The sequence below is a fragment of the Elgaria multicarinata genome, chromosome 16 (assembly GCF_023053635.1).
Source record: "Elgaria multicarinata webbii isolate HBS135686 ecotype San Diego chromosome 16, rElgMul1.1.pri, whole genome shotgun sequence".
In the NCBI taxonomy this organism is placed as follows: Eukaryota; Metazoa; Chordata; class Lepidosauria; order Squamata; family Anguidae; genus Elgaria; species Elgaria multicarinata.
Window position 1 is genome coordinate 4990839 of NC_086186.1, and position 24111 is coordinate 5014949.

At 43.4% G+C, this 24111-nt stretch overlaps 1 protein-coding gene across 3 annotated transcripts in view; it reads left to right on the top strand.

The window, feature by feature from the left end:
* TJP1 (tight junction protein 1) overlaps positions 1 to 24111 on the top strand; it is a 263490-nt gene that overhangs the window by 175920 nt on the left and 63459 nt on the right. For all 3 annotated transcript variants that reach the window (XM_063142593.1, XM_063142594.1, XM_063142595.1), the window contains one exon: positions 18382 to 18438. In XM_063142593.1, coding sequence (XP_062998663.1) covers positions 18382 to 18438 — 57 coding nt within the window. The remainder of the gene's footprint in view (positions 1 to 18381; positions 18439 to 24111) is intronic.

Consider the following 24111-nt stretch of genomic DNA (forward strand, 5'->3'; position numbering starts at 1 on the left):
AGCCTCACCAGATACTTACCTGACAACTTAATTCTTCTGTCTAAATGAGAATTATAAAATCTTACATGAGCTGTGGTGTATTCATATCAGTGCATAAACACGTGTGTGTTGAAGGTCTCTCTGGGGCCATGCACTGCATCCCATCTTGTCTCTGGCTTTTTCCGTAGTTGACCATAAGCTATGAAACTTGCTCCCAAGACAGGCTCATTTCAGTATGACATCAGAGGTCCTTGGGGAAAGAGATACTGTCTTGTCTCTGTAGACAGGTTTTAGTTTACATACCAGAGGCCCACCAATTTTCTGTCCTTTTAACCTGGCTTTAAAATGTAGCATTGGGTTAGTTAAACATATGTTCTCAAATGTTTATTTTAAAATGTGTGTTTTGCTTCCAAGTTTTGTTACATTGAATTTTTTAGTGTTGGTGAGTTTGGCCCCCAAGGAACAGCAGGTTTAAGCACCTGCTGTGCAGATGAATGTCAACTAACTGGAATCTCCAGTTAAAAATGATTTGGGATAGCAAGACTGGGAAAGATCTATACCCAGTACTCTATAGAGCCATTGTGAACTGGAGTAGGCACTACTACGCTAGATGGACTAGTGGTCTCTTTCACTATGAAAGCTTCATATGTTCATTGGTAAATATGGTATGTAATTTAGATTTTTAATCACTTAAAAGATATACCCCAAGTAGTAATTCTGAGTGCAAGCTAGTAGCAATTGTATCCATGACAGATGCATTACTTCACACAGTGCATAGTTAAACTATGGAATTTGCTACCATAAGATGCAGTGATGGCCACCAACTTGGATGGCTTTCAAAGGTCAGTAGGCAAATTCACGGAGGATAAAGCTATCAGTGGCTATTACTCATGATGGCTATGTATTTCTTCCAGTATCAAAGGCAGTATATCTGTGCATAGCAGTTAGTGGGGAACATGAATAGGAGGTTACTATTGCACTCATGTCCTATTTGTGGGCTTCCCACAGACAGCTGGTTGGCCATTATCCAGCATGGTGTTTTTTATGTTCTTATGTCTTGCCTACTGCACTGTTTTCCTCCTCATGCAAATGGTGGGTGAGGCTGGAGGAGTGGCACCATTTCCTATTTGGCTCTTGGTTCAGTGTATATATGAAAAGAATAATTAATAAGTAGAACTTTCATAGAATCATAGAATAGCAGAGTTGGAAGGGGCCTACAAGGCCATCGAGTTCAGCCCCCTGCTCAATGCAGGAATTTGTCCAGCTGCCTCTTGAATGCCTCTAGTGTGGGAGAGCCCACAACCTCCCTAGGTAACTGATTCCACTGTCGCACTGCTCTAACAGTCAGGAAGTTTTTCCTGATGTCCAGCTGGAATCTGGCTTCCTTTAACTTGAGCCCGTTATTCCGTGTCCTGTACTCTGGGAGGATCGAGAAGAGATCCTGGCCCTCCTCTGCTTTGTTAAAAAGCAGCTTACAAATAGAAGAGTAAAACCCGATTTGTGCCTCAGCGTGTGGATGATGTGAGTGGACCAATAAAAATGAGGGCGTTTTTATGACACCACTTTCCTCTAATAGATTGAACACTAAACAACCCAGTGGTGGTGAATTTCTTCAAATTCTGAACTACTTTTTAACTCTGATAGATGTTTATAGAGTTGCTTATTGCTGCCAGTCCCAATAAAACTAAGGATCTAATTTTAGTCTGTTGGTTGCAAGAGCAAAAACATTGATATTGATGTTTCAAGATGATGGCTTACATAAAACAAATGTTTATTACTGTCATAAATAGTGGATTTGAGAGTACATTCACTCTGGTACATTTTATTTATTTTAAATTTGTGCTTCATGAAAGATTTTACTATTTCTGGACAACAGTTTTTAATGAGTTATGTGACAGTATTTATGGTAGATTGAGGAGATACAATTTCCATATAATAGGTCAAAAATGAACCAATAAAAACAAGTGGGACGAGGTAGGGGATGAGTTAGCTGTCTTCTAAATTTGAATTCCCCCCCCCCCCCCCGGTTTGCAAACGAATTTTTCAGGCTGTAATTTAGTCTATCGTGGTTTCAGAGTCTGAGCCATTCAGGGTATCATTAAGCTGCAAGTAGTGGGTGTTGGTATACATTTCCTTCTAAGTACTGAAAACGTTCATTACTAAGTTCCAACCGATGCAGTATTTTGGAGCCTTTCAAACCCTTTATTAGGGAACTGTACTTGAAATGTGTTGCCTAAGTCCTTAAAAATGCATTCTATTGAAAGGCAATGCATGTGTGTTAATCCAGGGGAGTGTTACAGCCTATATTATTTATGTCTGATAAGTTTCTAGCATAGTGGGATATGCATTCCAAACTGGTGATGAATGAGATGGTGAGGACTTAATCAAGAATGTACCCCTTGGATTCCTAGTGCAATGCTTGCCCATTTTAAAATGGATGACGTCTGTTCCCCCACCCCCCAACTGGTATGTGTACAAAACCTTGTGGCTGGTGGTATCATGTGACTAAGCTAGATGATGGGGTGGTGTTGCTATAAAAAGAAAGTTAGTCATGTATTACCAGTATGTCAGTTTCATCATGGAGAAAAGGAAATTAAACAAAAAAGACTGACCCAGCTCCAAACTTTGTCCTTTTTTGGCTTTTAAAATGTCAGAATTCTAAAGAAATGTTGTGCTTTCCATTCAGGTTGCTAGGTTTCATGATCTTCTGATACGATTGTGGCGCTACCAGTTTTCCAATATTATCTAAACAAGGACTGATTAATGTGTTGAAGCATGACATTGTTTGAAACTTTGGAAAACCATTTTTGTTGGTTTTGAGAAGATATGCACACGTTAGGGTTTGTACTGCATTTAATCTTTTGGAGGAAGCTGTGCTATAACATCTGAAAATTATTTTTAAATACTGGCATCAATCTGTAACTTCTCTAGGACATCCAAAATTTTAATTGTTTGTCTAGGGGGCTGTCAGGTTGTAAAGTGAGGAGGGTTTGGCTTATACCAACCCTTATGCCAGGTTTGGTATAAGCATGCGTTTCTGCTGCATGGTTTTCCAATGGGCTTCTGTTCCCCGACTTTTCCTTTGCTCTGTTTTTGAGAGAGCAAGTCTTTAATGCGACTTCAGACAATATGACCTGTCTTGTGGGTAAAACTTAGGAGAAGTGCTCCATTTCATGAGCTGTGCGCGGCGCTCTCTCCTAAATAACCTCTATGATTCATATGAATGCAGCTTATAATAGCAGTGCTTCCCCCGCTATCGTGTATTATTCAAATTCCAGTTTTGGAAAATGCTTTTTGTCTAGTTGCCAGCTGAGGTGGAAGGAAGGTTAAGGACAACATGAGGACAATTTTACAAGCAGTTCATTTTTTTTCTTGAGTTGGAAGATCCACACCCCTTCCTGTGTCCTATGGACATAGCTTACTATAGATGAGTTTGGGGTCCTCTAGATGTTCTGGACTACAGCTCCAAGCATTCCTGACCATTGGTCATGCTGGCTGGGGCTGGTAGGAGTTGAAGTCCAAAGCATCTGGAGTGCATCAGGTTGGGGAAGGCTGATATAAACAGTATCACAATATGTGGATCACTGACCTGACTTGGTATAAATCAAAGGTGGGTAACTTACAGCCCTCCGGATGTTGGAGTGCAGCTTCCTCACTATTGGCTGTGCTGATGGGAATTGCAGCCCAACAACATCTGGAGGTTGCACCCCTGGTATAAGGCAATTTCAGTAGGTAGCATTATAGAAAAATGTGTATTCTTATGCTTTTTCAATATTTATAATTTTATTTAAGCAAAAGTACTTAAACAAGCAAGAAACATATATGCTGAAAAACATAGTGTTTAAAATGGCTTCCTGTAGTCTTCAGTATCCTATGATCATAGCTTAATATTGATGAGCCTTCTTCAACCTGGCAACATAGGAAGCTGCCTAATAATGAGTCAGACCATTGGTCCATCTAGCCCAGTATGGTCGACAGTCACTGACAGCAGATTCTTTCCTCACCCTACCTGGAGAAGCCAAGGATTAAACTTGTGACCTTCTGCATGCAAAGCATGTGCTCTGTCACTCTGAGCTATGGCCTGGGACTATCTTTCTTGGCTCAACCCAATCAGTAAGGGTTTTTTCCCCTAGACATGGCAGTCTGACACACTGCGGGGTGAGAGGAAGTAAACCATCTAAGGGATAAGTCATACCAGTCCGCTTCAATAGATTTGAAAACCCCCAAACATGTCTGATAGTGTTGCATATGGTTTTACTAATATAAGTACCACAGAGGGATCTACCTCATACTAAGTCAGACCATTAGTCCATATAGTTCAGTATTGTCTACTCTGACTGGCAGTGGCAGTATTGTCAACGCTGGCTGGCAAGTTTTCACACAGGGGTCTTTGCAATTGAGATGCCAAGGATTGTCTATAAACCATGCGCTCCATCATGAGCTACGGCCCAGTGTGTGTGCGTCCGTGCTGTTCATGTAGGTTACATATTAAATTTCAGTATGTATTGAAAATGCCTAAATAGCTAGTGTTGTTTTTCCTTTTTTTAAAAAAGAAAAAGTGGGGGGGGCGCGCACACACACACACACAGATCATCTACTTAGCTTCTCTTGTCAAATGAATTCTGTTCATAGAGTTGAAAGTTAAATGTACTACTGCCTGTGTAAATTTTGCTTTTTCATTCTCTGTGATGTCACACAAATTGCCTGCTGGTTTAATGCTTGGCTTCATACTCTAATTACATAAGTTATCTGGCAACAAATGTTGTACCCCTTTTGGATGACTGCTTCAGAATATCCCAGAGGATACCCTCCCCCACCCCCCCATCCTGTTTCTGTGTGCTTTAAGATTTAGACTCAAAGCTGGCTACTTAATGTGCAGGAAACATCTTGGAGCCATTGTGAATGGTTGGTGCATCTAACAATGATATAGTAATACTAACACACACTTTAAGAAGTACAGAGAACAAAAGGGACGCTAGGCATATGGAATAACTTGTAGCAGCCATTCCCAGCCTGGTGCCTTCCAGATGTGTTGTCTGCAACTCCCATCTTCTCTATCCAGCTGTAGCCCAACACATCTGGAGGGCATCAGGTTGGGGAAGGATGGTTTACAGGTTAAGTCAATCCTCCAGATGTTTTGGGCTATAAGTCCCCTATCCCCTATCCATTGGCCATATTTGTTGAAGCTTATGGGAGCTGTAGTCTGAAACATGTCATTGCCCGCCCCTGGGTTAAGGGTTAAAAGTTTAAAAGACAGCTGTTGAAAAATGCTTTATAATATATATAATTAATTAATGCTGTGGCCAAAATTATTCAGGGAAAGTTGCTAACAGTGTCATGGTGGTTCCTAAGCCTAGTAGAGTTTATAGACACACACGCGCACACACACACACACACACACACACACACACACTATCTTGTAACATAAATATAGATCAGCAGGGTTTTAGGTTACCGTTAGCCTATACCGTTAGCCTTCGGCTATTGGGCAGTATAGAAATGTAATAAATAAATAAATAAATAGCAAAGACAATAAAGGAAAATTGTCTCCAGCATACCTGAACAAACATCTGATACAGCCCAGAAGTGAATGGCAGACCACAGACCATTCCCAACTCCCTACAACTCGAGCAGTGGAATTCAGTGTGCAACCTTAGGATTGTGACACAAATATTTTGCTGTTCTAAAGTGATGGGCTTTCAAGCTGTGAATCCAAGAGACCTTTGAATTCCCTAAGAGCTAGTTAGTTCCTACTTAGTAGACCAATAATGGTAGAAAAGCATCCTTGAAATACAGCTTGCTGATCATTACTGATTTTTAAATGAAATTGCAAGTCTTGGGGTACATTCTCAGTTCATGTGCAACACAGGAAACTGGCTTCTACTAGGAAGGACTAGTAGTTTGTCTAGCCCACGTCTACTTGATTGGCAGCTGCTCCCCAGGGTCTCAGGTGAGAGGTTGTTGCTATCTCATGCTACATGATCCTTGTAATTAGAGATTTTACCTGGGGCCTTTTGCATGCAAAACAAGTATTCTTCCACTGCACATACCCCAGAATCCTTTGAAAGATGTGTGGATGAGCAGGTGTGTTTGCAAAAGGTAGAATGTGTCCACCTGGTGCCTGCAGATACCTCACTTGGCACCTACCAGCCTTAAAAGAAATGTTAATTTTTTTTAATTAAAAAGACATTTTAACTGGAAGCATCACCAGTTTGCCTTCTGTGAAATGAGTATTTTATTGTACTTTGTGGGGACATGATTTCCTGATTGATTGGAAAGAGATTCCCATCCACTTGTCCCCAGTGGTGAAAAAGCACCCAAACCTAATTGAATAGTAGAAAAGAAATAGCCACTTCTTCTTCGTGGTCTCTATGCATCACACATATGGGCTTTGCGCCTGCGCAGAGACCAGACCGGAACCTTCTATAGCTGAGTGGAACGTTTTTGGCGGGAACCCCTCCCCCACGCTACCATGCACGTCCATGGGGTTCCCGCCCTTACCTCAGTTCTTCGTCGTCCGCCATTGTGCACAGACCTGTTTAACCGAACCTCTAGCATTTTTCTTATTAACTTTATTCTCTCTTTTACGATCTTCTTCGTTTTTCGATCTTTTTCTAAGACTCTTCTTACTTCTTTTCTTATATCTATTTAAAAAAATATTGTAGATAGTTTTCCTCAGCGACTTCGGTCGCGTGAGGCCCGTATGGCAGTTAAAGCCCCGTTTACGAAGTGTGTGAAGTGTGGGGCCAATCTTCCACCTACTGACGGACACTCCCTCTGTGTCCTTTGTTTGTGTGAAGGCCATATCGTTGAGGCCTGCCATCATTGCATGTCGTTTACAAAACAAACGAAGAAAAACAGAGCTGACGACTTCGCTCCATCTTGGGGGGAAAAAGCTCTCAGAGCCACGGAGGCTCCTACTATGGATAAAACGGCAGTTAGTAAGTCCGTTACCGACAAAACGGCAGCCAGTAAGACCGTTGATGACCGTTGCACTGAGGTGCCTGAGAATTCCAGAGCGGCTAATAGGGCTCAGATACCCCTAACGCCTGGATGGTCACTGGTGAGTCCCGCGGCCAGGAAAATCTCCAAAAAGGCCCGGACTCCCAAATCTTCGAGAATGGACAAAACGGCAGCCAGTAAGTCCGTTGATGACCGTTGCACTGAGGTGCCTGAACATTCCAGAGCGGCTAATAGGGCTCAGATACCCCTAACGCCTGGACAAACGGCAGCCAGTAAGTCCGTTGATGACCGTTGCACTGAGGTGCCTGAGAATTCCAGAGCGGCTAATAGGGCTCAGATACCCCTAACGCCTGGATGGTCATTGGCGAGTTCCGCGGCCAAGAAAATCTCCAAAAAGGCCCGGACTCCCAAATCGTCGAGGATGGACAAAACGGCAGCCAGTAAGTCCGTTGGTGACTGTTGCACTGAGGTGCCTGAACATTCCAGAGCGGCTAATAGGGCTCAGATACCCCTAACGCCTGGACGGTCACTGGCGAGTTCCGCGGCCAGGAAAATCTCCAAAAAGGCCCGGACTCCCAAATCTTCTTCTGAAATGGAGGAAAAGAAGAAGAAGAAGAAGAGAGACGCGGAAGAACCCTCATTAGGGTCATCTCGCACGGCGGAATTGGCTAGGAGTCACTCTACTCCTCCTGCCATACCGACCGCTTCGATACCGAGACCTCCCTCGGTATCGAGATCCCATTCGGTACCGACGGCTACGGTACCGACACATCCTCCCAGTCTATTGGAGGGCGAGTTGCGGGATTCGGCTTCAGCGGCCTCTTTCCGAGAGCCTGCCAGGCCGTAAGAAGTTCAGGGACTAATCCTTTTACCGCCTTCACCAAGGCACATTCCAAGGCGTCAATGGGAAGGAGCTTCTCAATACTCTTATCCCCAATCAGTATGTGGCGACTATGAATGGAATCGATATCGCCCACAACGATACTTCCAGGGTGACCACCAGTACCCTCAAGAAGAGTATTATGCGCACCCTTCGCCTACATCGAGGGTGTGTCATCTATCGCTGCCTCCACCGCCTGCCCATCAAATGTCCACGGTGTCGACGCCTCGACACCATACACACAAATCGGCATCGGCCGCCGCAGTTACCACGGTACCAACGGAGCATGTAGACCTCTAGGGGGTTACAGTATCTTCGCCAGAAGAAAATTATCCATCGGATTCTGAGTCGGGGTTGTCGGCTACTCCATCGATGCCTTCACCAGAAGATGAGGTTCATGATAACGACCCTTCTTCCCCTTCCGACGATATGGTCAGATTTTCTGACCATATGCTTAGAATGGCTCAGGCATTAGGACTGGGGATCCAGCACCACATGCTTTAAAGCAAATGGCTCAATTATTTTGGAAAACACCGGCTATGACTCAAGCCACATCGTAAAGGCTAGAGACCCTCTATCGAGTCCAAGAGGAAGATGTACAGTTTCTGGTCCAACATCCCAAACCTAATTTGATCGTAGTGAAGTCGGCTCAAGGCCACTCACAGAAGGCACATTCTGCACCCATGGACAGAGAGGGCAGAAAGTTGGACCATACGGGCCGGAGGATTTACTCCTCTGCTTCTTTGGGCATCAGCCTACGAGGCTACCATGGCACGATACCAGCTCTTCCTCTGGGAGAAAATAGGATCACTATGTGAACATCTCCCAGAGGACAAAAAAGAGCTGGCACGAGTCTTCCAAAGTGAAGCTTCAGCCATAGCCAGGCAACAATTGTCGACAGCGCGACACCAAGTTGACTGCCATTCCAAGTCGATGATGGGACCCCTGTCCTTGAGGAGACATGCTTGACTCCGCTCCGCTAATCTGGCTCATGACACCAAAGCCAGGATTGAGAACATGCCTTACGATGGCGAGGGCTTGTTTAATAGCAAGACGGACGAGACCTTGGACTCTATATACAAGGCTTGCACAACGGCCAAGAAAATGGGTTTCTCTGCTCAGCCTGCCCAGTACAAGCCGAGACGGTGAACAAGACCGCCTGCTCAACAACAACAGCAGCGGCCCTACTATCAAGGCCAACAGAGGCAGCAACAACAACAACAACTCCAGAGTAAGCGGCTATATCAGTCTAAATTTCAACAAGACAAGCGTCAGCCTGACTTCACCAAAAAGCAGCGGGTTTGACTTCTTTGTCCTACATCCACCTCCCTTTGCGAACCGCCTAGCACCCCATTACCATCAATGGGAGTCAATAACATCAGACTCCTGGGTGCTCACTATCATCAACTCGGGGTATGCCATCGAGCTCGATGTCCTTCCTCCTTCTTCGGGGGTGAAAGTAACGGCGCCATCCCCTCCTCTGCTTCTCGAGGTACAGACCTTACTATCGAAGGGAGCAATCTCTCCCGTACCCGCAGAGGAACTCAACCAGGGTTTTTTCTCGCGCTACTTCACGGTCCTGAAGAAAGATGAGGTCTTCGGCCGATCATGGACTTAAAGCAGTTAAACAAATTCATCATTCCAAGGAAGTTCCGTATGACAACGGTTACTTTTATTCTGCAGCTCCTACACTTGGACGATTGGCTTCTGGTAGCGGACAGCAGTTGCACGCTCCAGAAGGACATTTCAACCACCCTCAACCTGTTAGACTTGTTGGGTTTGTGGGTCAACGAGGAGAAATCCATCTTGACTCCACATCAGAAGCTAGACTTTATAGGGGTAACCCTATTGTCTCGAGATGGGAGAGCATACCTGCCTTCGACCAGAGCAAGCACCCGTCAAGATTTATCCATCGCTACTGAGAGCCGCCGAAAGGTTTCAGCATGAACAATTCAGAGGCTATTAGGCTTGATGCAGTCATCAGGTTTGCAAGACTCAGAATGAGAATATTGCAGGCCTGGGTTTTAAGAACTTTCGATCTTCGACACGATGCCCGGCGAACTTACCTGTCGATCCCGACGCAAGTAAGGGCATCTCTGAAATAGTGGTTTTCGATGTCGACGCTCCTACAAGGGGTTCCGTTCCAACAAAACACTCCTTCGGTAACGATCGCGACGGATGCATCGTTGATCGGATGGGGAGCACACTGCGACTCCCTCACAGCTCAGGGCCGTTGGCCTCCTTCCCAGAGGGAACATCATATCTACCACCTAGAACTGCTAGTGGTGGAGAATGCAATAAGAACTTTTTCACAGTTGATCGAGGGCTGAAACGTCCTGATCGCGACGGACAACATCCTCTGAATCGATCGGTACTCAGGATTTGGAACTGGTGAATAAGGAGAAATACTCACCTGACGGCGACCCATGTAGTGGGCAAGGTTAACATCATCGCGGATGCCCTCAGCAGGTCTTTCCACGTCGACCACGAATGGGAGCTCGATACCGAAGTAAGAGACAATCTCTTTTGGTACTGGGGCCTCCCTGCTGTCGATGTCTTCGCTACCAAAGAAAACGCAGCTTGTTCCAAGTTCTGCAACAGAGCAGGAAGAGGAAAGCACTCTCTAGGAGACGCTTTCAACAGGACTTGGAAAGGAAATCTCCTTTACATCTTTCCACTGTTTCCACTATTGACAAAGGTACTGGCCAAGATCCAGTCGGACAGGTCGGACTGCATCCTTATCACACCGTGGTGGCCTCGACAAACGTGGTTCTCCCACGCCCTTTGACTGTCGAATGGGAACTACATCAGACTCCCGTCGATACCGACACTGTCGTCTCGACACTAGGGCAGGGTTCGACACGCAAACCTGTCGACCCTCAAGATGACGGTATGGAGGATATCATCCACTCCTCCTCTCGTATCAAAGATTTAACTGTAGACCATATATTTTTGGCATCACTAAAGCCTTCAACAAGAAAATCTTATGCGGCAAAGTGGCAAAGATTTCAAAGTTTTGCCTTGGAAAACGATCAAGCACCTGAATCTTGCCCTTTAGCGTTAATCCTCAAATACCTACTGACACTTTATCAGCAGGGACTCAAACTCACTTCCATCAGAGTTCACCTAGCGGCTATTACGTCTTTTCATCGAGGCATGGATGGTTTTACACCTTTTGCTCATCCAACATCGAGAAAATTTTGAAGGGGCTTAAAAATACGATACCGACAGTAAAGAGTATCGTTCCACCATGGAGCCTATCAGTGGTGTTACAGGCATTGACAAAGAAGCCCTTCGAGCCCATGGCCTTATCTAACCTTAGGCTTCTAACATGCAAGACTGTCTTTTTAGTAGCCATCACTTCTGCTAGACGTGCAAGTGAGCTTAGAGCTCTCAGGATAGATGCTCCTTACACTATCTTTCACAAAGATAAGGTTGTGTTACGCACAGACCCTGCCTTCTTGCCTAAGGTAGTGTCAACCTTTTCATCTGCCCCAATATATCACTCTACCAGCTTTCTTTCCGAATCCTACATCACCTGTAGAGTCTGCTTTACATAAACTTGATGTAAGGAGAACTCTTGCCTTTTACAAGGCTAGGACAGAGAATTTTAGAAAAACAAAGCAATTGTTTATTTGTTATGGGGAGCCTTATAAGGGACTCCCTGTTTCATGCCAGCGTCTGTCACGCTGGATCGTAGAGACAATTGAATTTGCCTACTCTGTTTCTAAACTAGAGCTGGTGAAACCTGTGACAGCTCATTCTTCCAGAGCCGTTGCAACATCTGTTGCTTTCGGCAGAGGTGTTCCTTTGACAGAAGTCTGTAGAGCTGCAGCGTGGTCCACTCCATCCACGTTTGTTAGGCACTACAATTTGGACACCCGTGCGAGGCAGGACTGCTCATTTGAAGGACAGTGCTCTCAGAGATCTTCAGATGATGCACCAACCCACCTCCAAATATATGTCAGCTTGCTACTCGCCCATATGTGTGATGCATAGAGACCACGAAGAAGAAATGCAGGTTGCTTACCTGTAACTGTAGTTCTTCGAGTGGTCATCTATGCATTCACACAACCCACCCACCATCCCCACTTGGTGGTATGAGACTTATATTGACACAGTTATATGTGGAATGTACTTTATTTTATTTACACTCATGTTTATGGGGGCACAATGTCGGACTCCTGTAAACTGAGGTAAGGGCGGGAACCCCATGGACGTGCACGGTAGCGTGGGGGAGGGGTTCCCGCCAAAAACGTTCCACTCAGCTATAGAAGGTTCCGGTCTGGTCTCTGCGCAGGCGCAAAGCCCATATGTGTGAATGCATAGATGACTACTCGAAGAACTACAGTTACAGGTAAGCAACCTGCATTTCTAGCAGCTGCTTGGTGAAGGAGGCTGAACTTCTTCAAAAGCATGATAAAATTGTTATGGATGCTTAGCTTGGACAAATAAACAACTCAGTGGTTAACCCAAAAACAAACCATGGGTTGACCATTGGCTTGTTTAGCCCCTAAACAACCTAGAAGTCTGGGTTTCACACATCATGCTCCATAACCTATGAAGGACACAATCGTGGGTTGTCCTGTAATGTGGAAGAGGCAGGAGTGCTGCAGGCCACAGGCCCAAGCATCACCTATATTGGTTTTTAAACCAATGGGTTGTCATTACGTGTAAACCAGGTCAATAAGGTGCAAGGGGAGTGATCGTAGGATTAGGATTTGGGAAATCCAACACGAATTACTAAGGAATCAGGCTTTGTTGATAATTTCTCTTGAGTAAAAAAATGATTTTATAAGCAAGATATTCTCGTTGCAAGGGCGGGGAATGTGTGGCCCTCTAGATGTTGTTGGAGTGTCACATGTTCCTCACCCTTCCTCTAGTTTGATAAGATTGGAATTAAACAGCTGTGTGCATTTCGTCTACAAAAAGGAGCTCTCTTATCCTGAGTGGGTGTTCGGACATACCTCGTCTGGGTGTGAATGGGGCGAGGTTCGTTCATGACTTGCTTGGGTGGTATTTGGCTCTCCATATTCCCCTAGTGTAACGTGAAAGTGGACGATAACTTAAGTACATAAAAATTTGAAATGTAGACTTCAGAGATTGTTTTCTCTTACCCACAGGTGTATTGGTGTGAGGTTGTCAGGGTTTTTTCTTTGGCCAGTGTTTCCCTTAAATGGGCTTTGCTAGATCTTGGCTGGACTGCCCTGCAGGTGGTCGGGCTACGTGATACATTAGGAAAATACTGATATTATCTTTGGCAACACAAAGAAGCTTTTTTTTTGTTATTGTTAGCATATTAGCTGACCCCATGCGCAACGCTACTGTTCATGACGATGCACACTCATGATTAAATGTAAAGCAGGCGAGTTCCCCCCCTTTAGTTAGAATATTAATATGGATTACTGGATTATGCAGTACTTAAATTACTGTTGATATAAGTTATAAAGCACCTTAAAAGCAAGACACTGTTCAAAACGGTCAATAAACATTTTATACATATTTGATTTTAAATCTGACACTTAGAAATGTAAGGATATAAGAGGTGTTGGATCCAGATCAAAAAGATCCATGTGATCTAGCACCCTGTTTCCCATGGTGGCCAACTGGATTCTCCTGAGATGCCTTCTCTTTATCTTTGGTGCCCAGTATTCAGATGTATAGTGTCCATGGAGGCTCACTGTAGTTTCATGATGTTATGGGTGCTCCAGTTAGTGCAGAATTCAGCTGCCAGGATTCTAACTCATGCGGCCAGGTTTGTTCAGATCACACCAATTTAAAAAGAACTGCACCGGTTGACTGTATGCCTCCAGGCCCAGTTCAAGGTGCTAGTACTTATGTTTAAAGCCCTAAATGGCATGGGACCCAAATACTTGGGTCCCAACCTGCCTGAGCCTTACAATCTTTTTCAGAGGCCGTTCTCCAAGTGCCATCTTTAGGGGAAGTATGTTATGTATCCACATAGGAGGGGAATGTTTCTTTGGTGATGCTACAACTACCTATTGTCCTAATTGCTGTTGATGTTTTGTTTTATTTATATTAGTAAGATCTTACGCATGCCTTTGTATACTACCCTAGAATTGATCTGCAATGAAGGGTAATTTAGAAATATTATAAATAAATAAATGCTACAGTGCCTTCCCTGCTGCTGTTACACATCCTCATGTTTCAAGGTCAAAAACCCTGTAGGAATCCTGTTCCGTGTTCTTAGTTTTTTGCTCTTTAGAAAAGCACATTACATGACCAATTGATTGGGAAGAGATTCCTACCCACCGGCCTGCAAGGGTGAAAAAGCACCAGAACTTAAGTGTGTAGTAGAAAAGCAATAGCCACTTGAAAAGAACCTTGCTGTTTCCTCTTTTTCTGATAAAATCTTTACAGATGCTTAGTTCTGACAAGTGACCAGTGTGCTGTTCTAAGCTTGACATATGCACAGTAAGGTTGAAGGAAGATGAGTGTTGTGGCTGTGCATATTAAGCAGGATGCAAATTAGGCATTGCATAACTTGCATAAATAAAATGTTCATATTGTGTCTTTCCAAACAAAAGTCACATAATTTTACTATTCCAAAGATGCCCTGCTATCAGTTGTTTTTCTGAAATGTTTTGGCATGCTATTTAGAGTCTTACTGGATTTCAAGTGCCCAAGAGTCACAGTGGGGAAAAACCCATCATCAAGAACTGATGTCCATTCCTTTTCCCATCTTCCTCTATGTGTCCGCGGCTTGCTGTAGGAGCGTGGCATGCATACAGCCCACATTCCAGAATTTGGTGGTCTTCATTTGACCCTGATTTAACCCTGCCTCTCATGGTGCGACTGAGCAGTCAGATGGGTCTTGATTGCTGTTAGCTGCTCACATCCTCCAGAAGCTACTAGGTAAAGAAGGATAGGCAAAGCCAAGGCCTGAGAAAACCATAGCCCGAGGAAATCAAAGGGTGGGTTTGAGGAAATGAAGATTAGAATAACACCAGGCTCAGAACAGTGAGGAGGAAGAGGAAGCGAGGACCAGGTCAGAGGAAGGCACACTGGCGGTCAGAACAGGGCAGAGGTAAAGAAGGCTGAAGTTTACCTACCAGTTTGAAATACCCAGCCAAATCTTGAGTTCTGGACTTCTGTTGAGTGCTTTCCTCCCCAGTACTCTCACTGAATTCTAAGCATAACTTTTAGTCCAGTTCGCATTTTCCTTTAATTTTAAATTAATATATCTTGGACCCTGACATGCATTGCGATTTAGAAGAACCACGCTTTTAAAATAAATAAATTCTAGTCTTTTTTTCAGGAGGTGGGTGGGAGGGTGGACTGGCACAGAAGAAAGCACTTGAATGATAGCCATATTGTTTTCGTCTCACACAGCCTAATAAAGGACCCAATAAGTCAGTGTGTGGGATTATTTTGTGTGTCCCTACAATCATGTGTGTTTACCCGATTGTCCATTTTGTTAACTCAGTAAGATAAAGGCACTCGACTGGGGTAGAAATGGTAAACCTATACACTTTGAGCTGGTTCGCAGTGGGCTGCAGCAAGTGCAGATGGTAATTTTGAACATTCAGTGCCCGTATTCATAATTTAACAACAGATCTCGGGTTATGCGAGGGTTGTTTAATCCTTGCACAACTCCCGCCACCCGGGTGTGCATGATACGTCAAGCCGCAATAGGGCGATGAATATGCAATCCCACCCAGCATGGTGGGCTCTTGATTGTGAAAACCTGGTCTGTAGTAGGAGCAGTGCAAAAGTCTACCTTGGAACATAATATTGGCACATAAAGACTTAAAATAAAGAATGGGTATATTCTTATTTAGATCTAAAAGTGAATGTAGATGTTTGCTGGGTTATTCGCCCCCCTGTAAATATTTAAACAGAGTTCCAAAAAAGCAATACTTCATTTAAAAATCATTATGTAACTTATTGGGCTGTGTTCCCACAGTCTGATAAGGACAGAATGTGGTTTGTTTACAAAGTTTTTGAACTATTTTACCAGGCGTTTAAGACTGTTTCCTCCTCTCTCTGACTTCCAAGGTTGTGTAACGTACAGGCAGTCCCAGCTAAGCAGAAACCTGAGGTTCTAAGAGAATCTTTTTAACAAAGCAACACCATCAATTAGTGGCTGTGTCCAGACAGATTTGGGATAAACTCAACTCAGTGGTTTTGTTGTTGTTGCAAATGCTGAAGTGGGTTAGCACTTACGTTGGGACTTGTTTTTGCCAAGGCTAAAGTTTCTAAACTGGCAGAATGAGGGCACCCAAAGATGGAGATAAAACAAGCCATAATCAGTCATTCTAAAGGAAAGTTAGCAAGAGATGCACTTTTTTCACATTTTTTTTTTTTATCATAGAAATGTCTTTGTACCCATTCAAGATTGAATGCTAAGATGTACTTCAATGTTGGTCTATGCTAAAAGTTACATTGATTGTGGGCTAGGGGATGAAAAATCCAGTTTTCTTGAATTTCTTGTATCAAATTTCTTAATACTAAGTAAAATATTCAGTTCTAAGAATAAATGCTTCAGATACACTTCAGAGTATTCAGGTACTCTTACAAAGGAAGTGTGTTTGAGCTAGCCTGATACACCTTTTTTTTTTTTTATGAAATGCAAGCTCCTTGAATAAACTGAAGTCCAGCATCTTCCTGTTTTAACAAGAGGTCTTCCTTTATCTTTTTTTTTTGGAAATACCTCTGTTTATGGGGATGGAAAATATGTGTATAGAACATGAATCTTGTGAAGCTTACTTATAGCAAGTTGGACATAGAAAGAGACTTCAGCATTAAGTCAGTATTAAAAATTATCCAATCTAGTTCCTCAATTTGAGGATTTACTTCCATTCCTTAGATTTAACCATGTTTTGTGACTGACCCTTTTGGCTACCGAGATTGGCCTTGGGGTGGGGGACATTTTTCTTAGATAAAGTCCCAGACTGAAAACACTTCTCATGAGCGATAGATCTTGCAGCAGCATAGCTTGGGCCTATGAGTTGCTTCCCTATGTTTCTGTTTATTTATTTATTTTTCCCCATTTCCTTTAGTGCCTGTTAGTACCTCCTGGGTCGTTTTGTCCCTTCTGAAAGCAATGCTTCTTAAGCAGGCCTAGGTGATAAGTTTTCATTTGACACAGCTGTCTTTTTTACCCTCCCCCCTTTTAAATTCTGTTTTTAAAATGTGCTCCCAACAATGCCTTTTAATCTTATTGTCTGACATAGAAACCCGTTTTGGTCTGCAGTGCTGGCATTCACGTGAGAGAAGATTAGCGTACACTGAATTGCAGAGTCAGTTAAACGTGACCTTCCCGTATAGTGCAGGAGCTCACATGCCATAATCCACAGCTAGTGTAAAATGTGTGCCAAATAAAATCTCTCCCACAAAAGCACCAAGGTGTTGTGGGTTGGGGTTTTCATGTGTGTGTTTTTGGTTGTCAGTGGAAAAAAACAATAACCCAGACGTTTAAATTACAAGTAACTCTATCTGGGTGTCGGGCATAGAACCAGGTTACTCATTTGTGATAGTCACTGAGATGGAGAGAGTCTGTCCCATTACAAACATTGTGTATGTTCATTAGGCGTAGACGTTTCATGCGTTCTGTAGTTTGTGCTACGGGTAGTTTGAGTTACCCTTTAACACCTTGTCGTTTATTACCCTTTCCGAATTCTAGTCATGGCCACAGTGCAGGTGGGGGCGGTGGGGGGGGGAGCAACATAACAAGCAAATACTTTATTCCTGTCAGTTTTATTCTTCTCTTCATTCTCGTTCTGCTTCCTCGTCCTGTGACAGAGGGTGTTCTGTGAGAAGCGTTCGAGGGGCTTTCTTAAAACAGTAGCCCTAATACCATCAGTGCTTAAACTCTTACTGAAATAATCCAGGAGAATGTGGATGTTGTATGTTTATCTCCTTGGGTGGTTGATGTGGGATTCCAGGATTTCATGAGAAGCACTTGCTTGACACAGTTTTCATGTATCATAGGTTGCAATGGTCCCATTTCATTTACTATTCTGAAAGTGTGCTTTAACACAGAACTGTGGCGGAATAACTTGTGATCCACTAATATCCCCCACTTTGGGAGACACATTACATCATTATGTAAAGGAAATACCAGGCTTGTTAGCAAGCGACAGTAAATAAGAAACTGACTAGAAAAGGTCGGACACTACGTGTCCTCAGCGATTTTATTTATTCATTTTTTTAAAGGTCTGAATGTCTGGGTTTGCTCTACTGGAATTCTTTCTAAATAACATTTTTAAAATTAAAACAATGACTGAGCAAGAATACCACACAATAATTTTGTAGTTAGTTTTATTCATGCTTAAAACTGGAGGAGATGGGAAGAGGTGATCAAAGTTGGCATCTGTACATCTAGTCCAGCTAAATACAGGAAGTTCCACAGTGCAACTTTGTGACGTTAATTTAAAAAACAAAACAAAATGCACGATCTGTTTGCCTCAGCTTAATTCATTGTTAGCAAGGACTGAAGCCATTTTGAAAGTGACTGTATGTTTTTGGTTGTACTTGAGAAAAGTTAATTACCAGCGAAGTAATTTCGATTTCTTCTTTCCTTCCCCTTTAATCAGAGCACAACAATGGAAGAAACAGCTATATGGGAACAACATACAGTGACGCTTCACAGGGTAAGTTTGTACCATTATAGTTTTGTGTCCATAACTCAGGATACTGCCAGCTCTTGAAAACAATAGCAAAAATCCAGATGTCCGGAAGGAAAAAAGAAAGGAAACTGTTGCATTCCTTTGTTTGAAATTTGTGTGGTTGTAAACTGCTTTTAATACTTTGTTTATACATTTCTGACTACTTTTCTGCAGCAGCACCCATTGCATGTGACTGCTGGCTTGTCTTTAAAAAAAATAAAGGCCCCCATGAGCATGTAGCATAGGGTCAATGACACAGTTAAATCGAACATTTCATAGTGTTCGTGGGAAGCTTCGTGGAAAGACAAAATCAGATCAGCTTGCTGGTTAGCTTGCTGTCTTTTTTCTTCTGAAATCTCTGGGAGAAAACAGAAACACCCCCACCCCCCCATGTCTCTTGAAGCTTTCGTGAGGTTGCCCCTTGATTCCCAAGTAAGGAGTAGGAAAGGTGAAATGTGTCCATGCTGTCACTCTTATGCAGAGATGAACTGCAACTGGACAGGTTTGCACATGATAGGCCTCTTTTAAATGAGCTGTATGCAACATATACTTAAGAGCAGTTAAACACCAGTCTAGTTAGATTGCATCACTGCCCCATAAGCCATAGTGTAATACTGTCCTAACATTAGACGTTCTGGATTATTGACTCAATTCTGGGAGAGGTCTCAAACGTCCTTCTCCTCCGATAGTGTGTCGAGCCGAGTGTGTTCCTTCAGCTTCCTATCTTGTTGTGGAACTGAATAATATAAATCATTGCCATATACTATGTGTGTGTAGTATTCCGTGTGGAGAATCAGAAGCAGAGTTATGCCAAGCCAGACCCTTGGTCCATCCAGCCCAGTATGGTCGGGAATGGCTGGGAATGGCTCTCCAAGGTTTCAGGCAGAAGCTTTCCCCAACCCTACTTGTGATGCTGAGGATGGAACCTGGGACCTTCAGTGTGCAAAGCATGTACTCTGCCACTGAGCTATGATCTTACCCATGTTCCTTGATGACCATTGACTTCAGTCCACAATCGATGGAAATATAAGAGAATGTGGAATCCTGTCGTATTGAACAAACAGGGTAGAATTCAAAATTCGTTAACCTTCCTTTGCCAGTCATTGCTGTATGAGTGCCTGACAAGCCCAGGTACGTTTGTGGTTCCAGTGCCCTGGTGCAGTGATATGTATACTGCAGTCTGGGGAATGAAGTCTAAATTGGGAGTCTTTCCAAAGTTGCACAGAGAGCTATACTGCACCATATGCTCTTAATTCCTGCCTGGAAAAGAGCTTTCTGAAGCTTGAGAGCCAGCCTTCTTTCACCAACAGAAAATGGACCAGTAAGAGGCGTTTCTTCATTTACTTCTTGTCGCAAGTTGGCTGGACCTTGTTTAAAGACTGGATTTTGTTGAAGCAAGATTACCTCTCCAGTTTTATGAGAACAAGCATCTGTTTTGCTAATTGGATCAGGGAAATGAGAAGACGCTGCAGCAGGCATAATTTTAAAAGCTTTTACCAGGAATGTAGGGATAACATTTGTAGGGTGGGGATTGAAAGGGGGCATTCCCAAGGGCAGGGAGGAGAGGAGACTGGGACGTGGAGATATAAGGTATCCCCAGCCTCCTTCCTTCCCCTTCCTCTGTACCAGACAGGCAAATTGCCTGTCCAGAGCAGGAATTCGGAGACCTACGAGTACAAAGGGCAGACCCAATAGGATTGCACCCTAAGAAGACTAGATTAAAAGGTTGTTTCATCACATCTATGTAAAGGCCAAGACACTGGGGGTTAGTCATGATTCTTGAAGGAGAGCATTCCAGTTTTGGAGCAACATGGGAGAAAGCCTTGTCACACACGCCCAACAAACAGGGCTCTGCTGGTAATAGCATCCTCAATAGGGCCTCTCCTGCAGACCTTAATAACTGGGCAGGTTCCTAATGAGACAGGCAGTCCCATTACTGTAATGTTAATCTTTTGAAGGAGTTCCTTCCCGTGAGTTTTGCCGGTAGGATCGTGATCAACACAGTGTTGTTGGGGTCATTATCCACCTTGCATCATGACATTCCTTGCAAAACCACTACATGACGGCCAACCTTTTTGTTCCTGGTATTGTTTTCCTAGAGTGTAGCTTACAGTTGTGAAACATGAAAGGAAGTACTATGCCACATACAGAGAGGCATTCATGCAAGATGGAATGTTATGTCTTCATGCTCCTCTGGGTTTAGACTTCATTCTGAATTATAGTGGAATAAAAAGCACATGAGTTGGTCTTCTAAAAGCTTTCAGGAAAGGAACACCTGAAGAAAGCAGCTCCACTTCTGGGAACGGTGTCATGGTGGACAGTGTCCTTTCAGTCCAGGCAGCCATTTGGGCTGACACAAATTCTTAACCTTTTCATACCAGATATCAAGTATACAACCAAGAGTTTTATGTCTTAACTTGCAGGTCTCCCGCCTGATGTAAGAAATCTTGAGTTGACTTGATTGATTAATTTCATTGGTTTTACCGATATACAAATGATTTTGAACCAAGAAGCATTTAAACTGGCCAAAAGAGGGGCACCCAAAGCTGCAGATAAAGTAATCTAGAATCATTGGGTTCAAACCAGATTTAGTCGTACTTAGGTGTAGACCCATTGAAATCAATGGCACCTACGTTAGACATGGCTAGCAAGTCCCATTAATTTCAATCTGTCTTCTAAGTATGACTAACTGGATCCAACCATTAATTCTAGTGGAAAGGCCAGAAATAGATGCAGCTTTTCCCATTTAAAATGCTTTTCATCATAGAAATGTCTTAGTATGCAGTCAGGATTGAGTTTTGAGTTTTGTAGTTTTAACTTCTGTGGTATCACCAGGCACGACCCATCAGCCCAAGATGCACCTTCCTTGTAACTTCCATATGTAGGAACTCCAGAGCTGCAACAATTGCTTTTAAAAATCTTTTTACAGTCTTTTAAGACTACTTCAGCCTCTAAACTATGTGGAGGCTCTGTATTTGGACTGCTTCAAGTCTTGCGTGTTTCCTATATGGAAATAATGTGAAATCCACTTGTAGATGACCAGTTCTTCTCTTCAAACATGCACCTGTTCCTCTACTCCGTGCATTTGTAGTCTGCACATGCAGAAAACCTTGAGCATTTTCCTCAGCATGCCATGAGGTTGGGATGCACGCGTGGGTCAAGGCCATAGATGCGAATTTGCACCTGGATTTAGTGCTTCCCCCAAGCCCTTTCTCTGTAAAAAATGCATGATATTTTGAGCTGCCCCTGAGAAGTCCCATCCGGTTTTGTTTTCCGGGAGCTTGAGAGAAACAGGAATGGTTTTGCTACGATGCTGTGTTAGCCAGGAGCCAGTGCAACTGCAGGGTGAAAGCCCAACAAGAAATACCTGTTCTCTGCGTCAGATGTCTGCCAAGAGATTTTTGGTTGGCAGAGCTCTTTTGTTATACAAAAGCTTCAACAAGAGTCAGGATCTTGGGGGAAGGGTACCAGAGTACGGTTGTGACTTTCATTTGTTCAAAGCACATTATCCATTACTGTCATCAGTGGGCAAACTCCAGTGTAAGCCCTCCTTAGAGTAGATCAATTGAAATGAATGGGACTTAAATTAGTCGCAACCAACTTAAACCCCATTAATTTCAATAGGTCTACTCTGTGTAGGACTTACATTGGATTTTGCTCAGTAAGTGCACAAACCTATTTGATCCTGCAGGTTAGTAATGGTCCTTTACAGGATATTCTTTACAGTCCTGTTCAAGTTCTATGTGGACATTTGGATTGCTAGTTTTGACTTTGAAAGCCCAACATGGCTTGGGGCAAGGACCTAAAGGATCTCCTGTCCCTAAGATCTTTGTCTGTGGCCCTTCCCTGAGGGACACTGGGGAACTGTGGGAGAAAGGACCTTCTCTGTGGTGGCACCATAATTGTCAAGTGCTCTTCCCAGGGGGGCATGCTTTGTACCTGCCTTGATGGGATTTTGGTGCCAGGTGAAACTCTTTTTTTTTTGCTGCTTTTATATTTTATTGTGGCTTATTACTATTATTATTTTAAAAAATTCTATTATATTTAAGTTGTGTTGTTTAGTTCTTGAGTATAAAAGCCATCCTGAAAATTAATATGAAGGGCAGGGCATAAATCTAAAATTAATGAATGGAAATCTCTTCAGCGATCTTGTAAACAGTAGCGGGTTCATAAAGTTTGCGGTTCCGTGACTGTGTACAAATGTGCAGCAAGCGTGGAATTCCAATTTTGTGAAAGATGTTATGGCACCGTTTATCTCCTGTGTGGGCATGATAACAGTCTCATATCATAGTGGGTGGTGGGTCGGGGCTTATGAGACAGTTACCATTGAGCTTCACTTTTGGGATGTTCTAGTTTTCCTGGCCAAGTGAGGAGGGCGCATCATCGACTCTGGGGTGGGGGGCAGAGATGAGAGTCTGCTGATGGCACAAAGGTGCCGCTTGCCGAATTTGAGTGTAGTTTGGACTCAAGAGGACAGAGTTGTCTTAAAGCCAGGGTCGTTCTGCAAGAACGTAGTAGTTTGGACTCAAGAGGACAGAGTTGTCTTAAAGCCAGGGTCGTTCTGTGAAGTATAGCAGATTTTGTGTTTTTTTGTTTTCCTGCTTGCCCCTCTGACAGAAGCGTTTTCCCCTGGCCTACTTGTTAATGCTCAAATCCATTCAAGCTTCTTAAGTTCAGTTGAAGTTTATCTCCACTGTGTGTGCTTTTTCTTCCTGTCTTGCACTTCAGAGTAGTTTTGTCAGACCACCTTTTGTGCATTCGTGTCCGTATTTTGCATTTTTATTACTTGGGTCTTCGGAGTTAATGGAGCTCAACATACAAGCCAAGGATTAGCATTGTCACGCGTGTGTCAAACTTCATCCTGCACAATAAAAGCTATGGATATTTCCAAACCAGTTAATCCTGTTAATGGATACGGTAGGCTTCATGTGGCTATAGACTACATTAAATGTCTTCTTGATATGATCAACCCTTTTCTCATCTGGCTTCTCATGAGTACAGATACCTTTGCCTCTAGTTTTCCTGTTCTGGATAGACTCATTGATTGGAAGAAAGGAACACCAGTACATGCAGAAAGGAACATTTGCCCCGTTGGGATGTAATGGCAGCATTTCGCAGCAGTTTGTGGGTTAACCCACAAATTACCACTGAACACCACAGTTACATCCAAACAGAGTCTCTATCTCTGTTTTATTAGTTGCATGTGCTGTGTACATAGAGTGAAGATCAACTAATAAATCTCCGTTGGCAGACTGGACAAAACTGTCGTGTTGACTTGACCAGTAGGCAAGGATTATGTTGCTGGAGGGGCCGAACTTCCATTTTAGTTCAGTTTGAACATAACACAGCCCAGAAGATCTGGGATGGGTTGCAGTACTGCATATTCCATTCACGTACCCCTTCCCTCTCTGTTGCAAATTCCCAAGGATCTTAACAGTCATTAACATGGAGTGGGGAAAGGAGCTAAACAAATTAGTAGGAAATAAGGTAGCTGCCTTATCCGGTCCAGTAGTATCTGCTCTGACTCTCCAGGGAGGCCCTTTCTACCAGAGCCTTTCAACGTGATGCCTGGGATTCAACCTGCGATCTTTGGTGGGCAACGCAGGTGCTGTACCACTGAGCTATGGCCCCTCTTACAGTCCTTCACTCAGGTCTGAC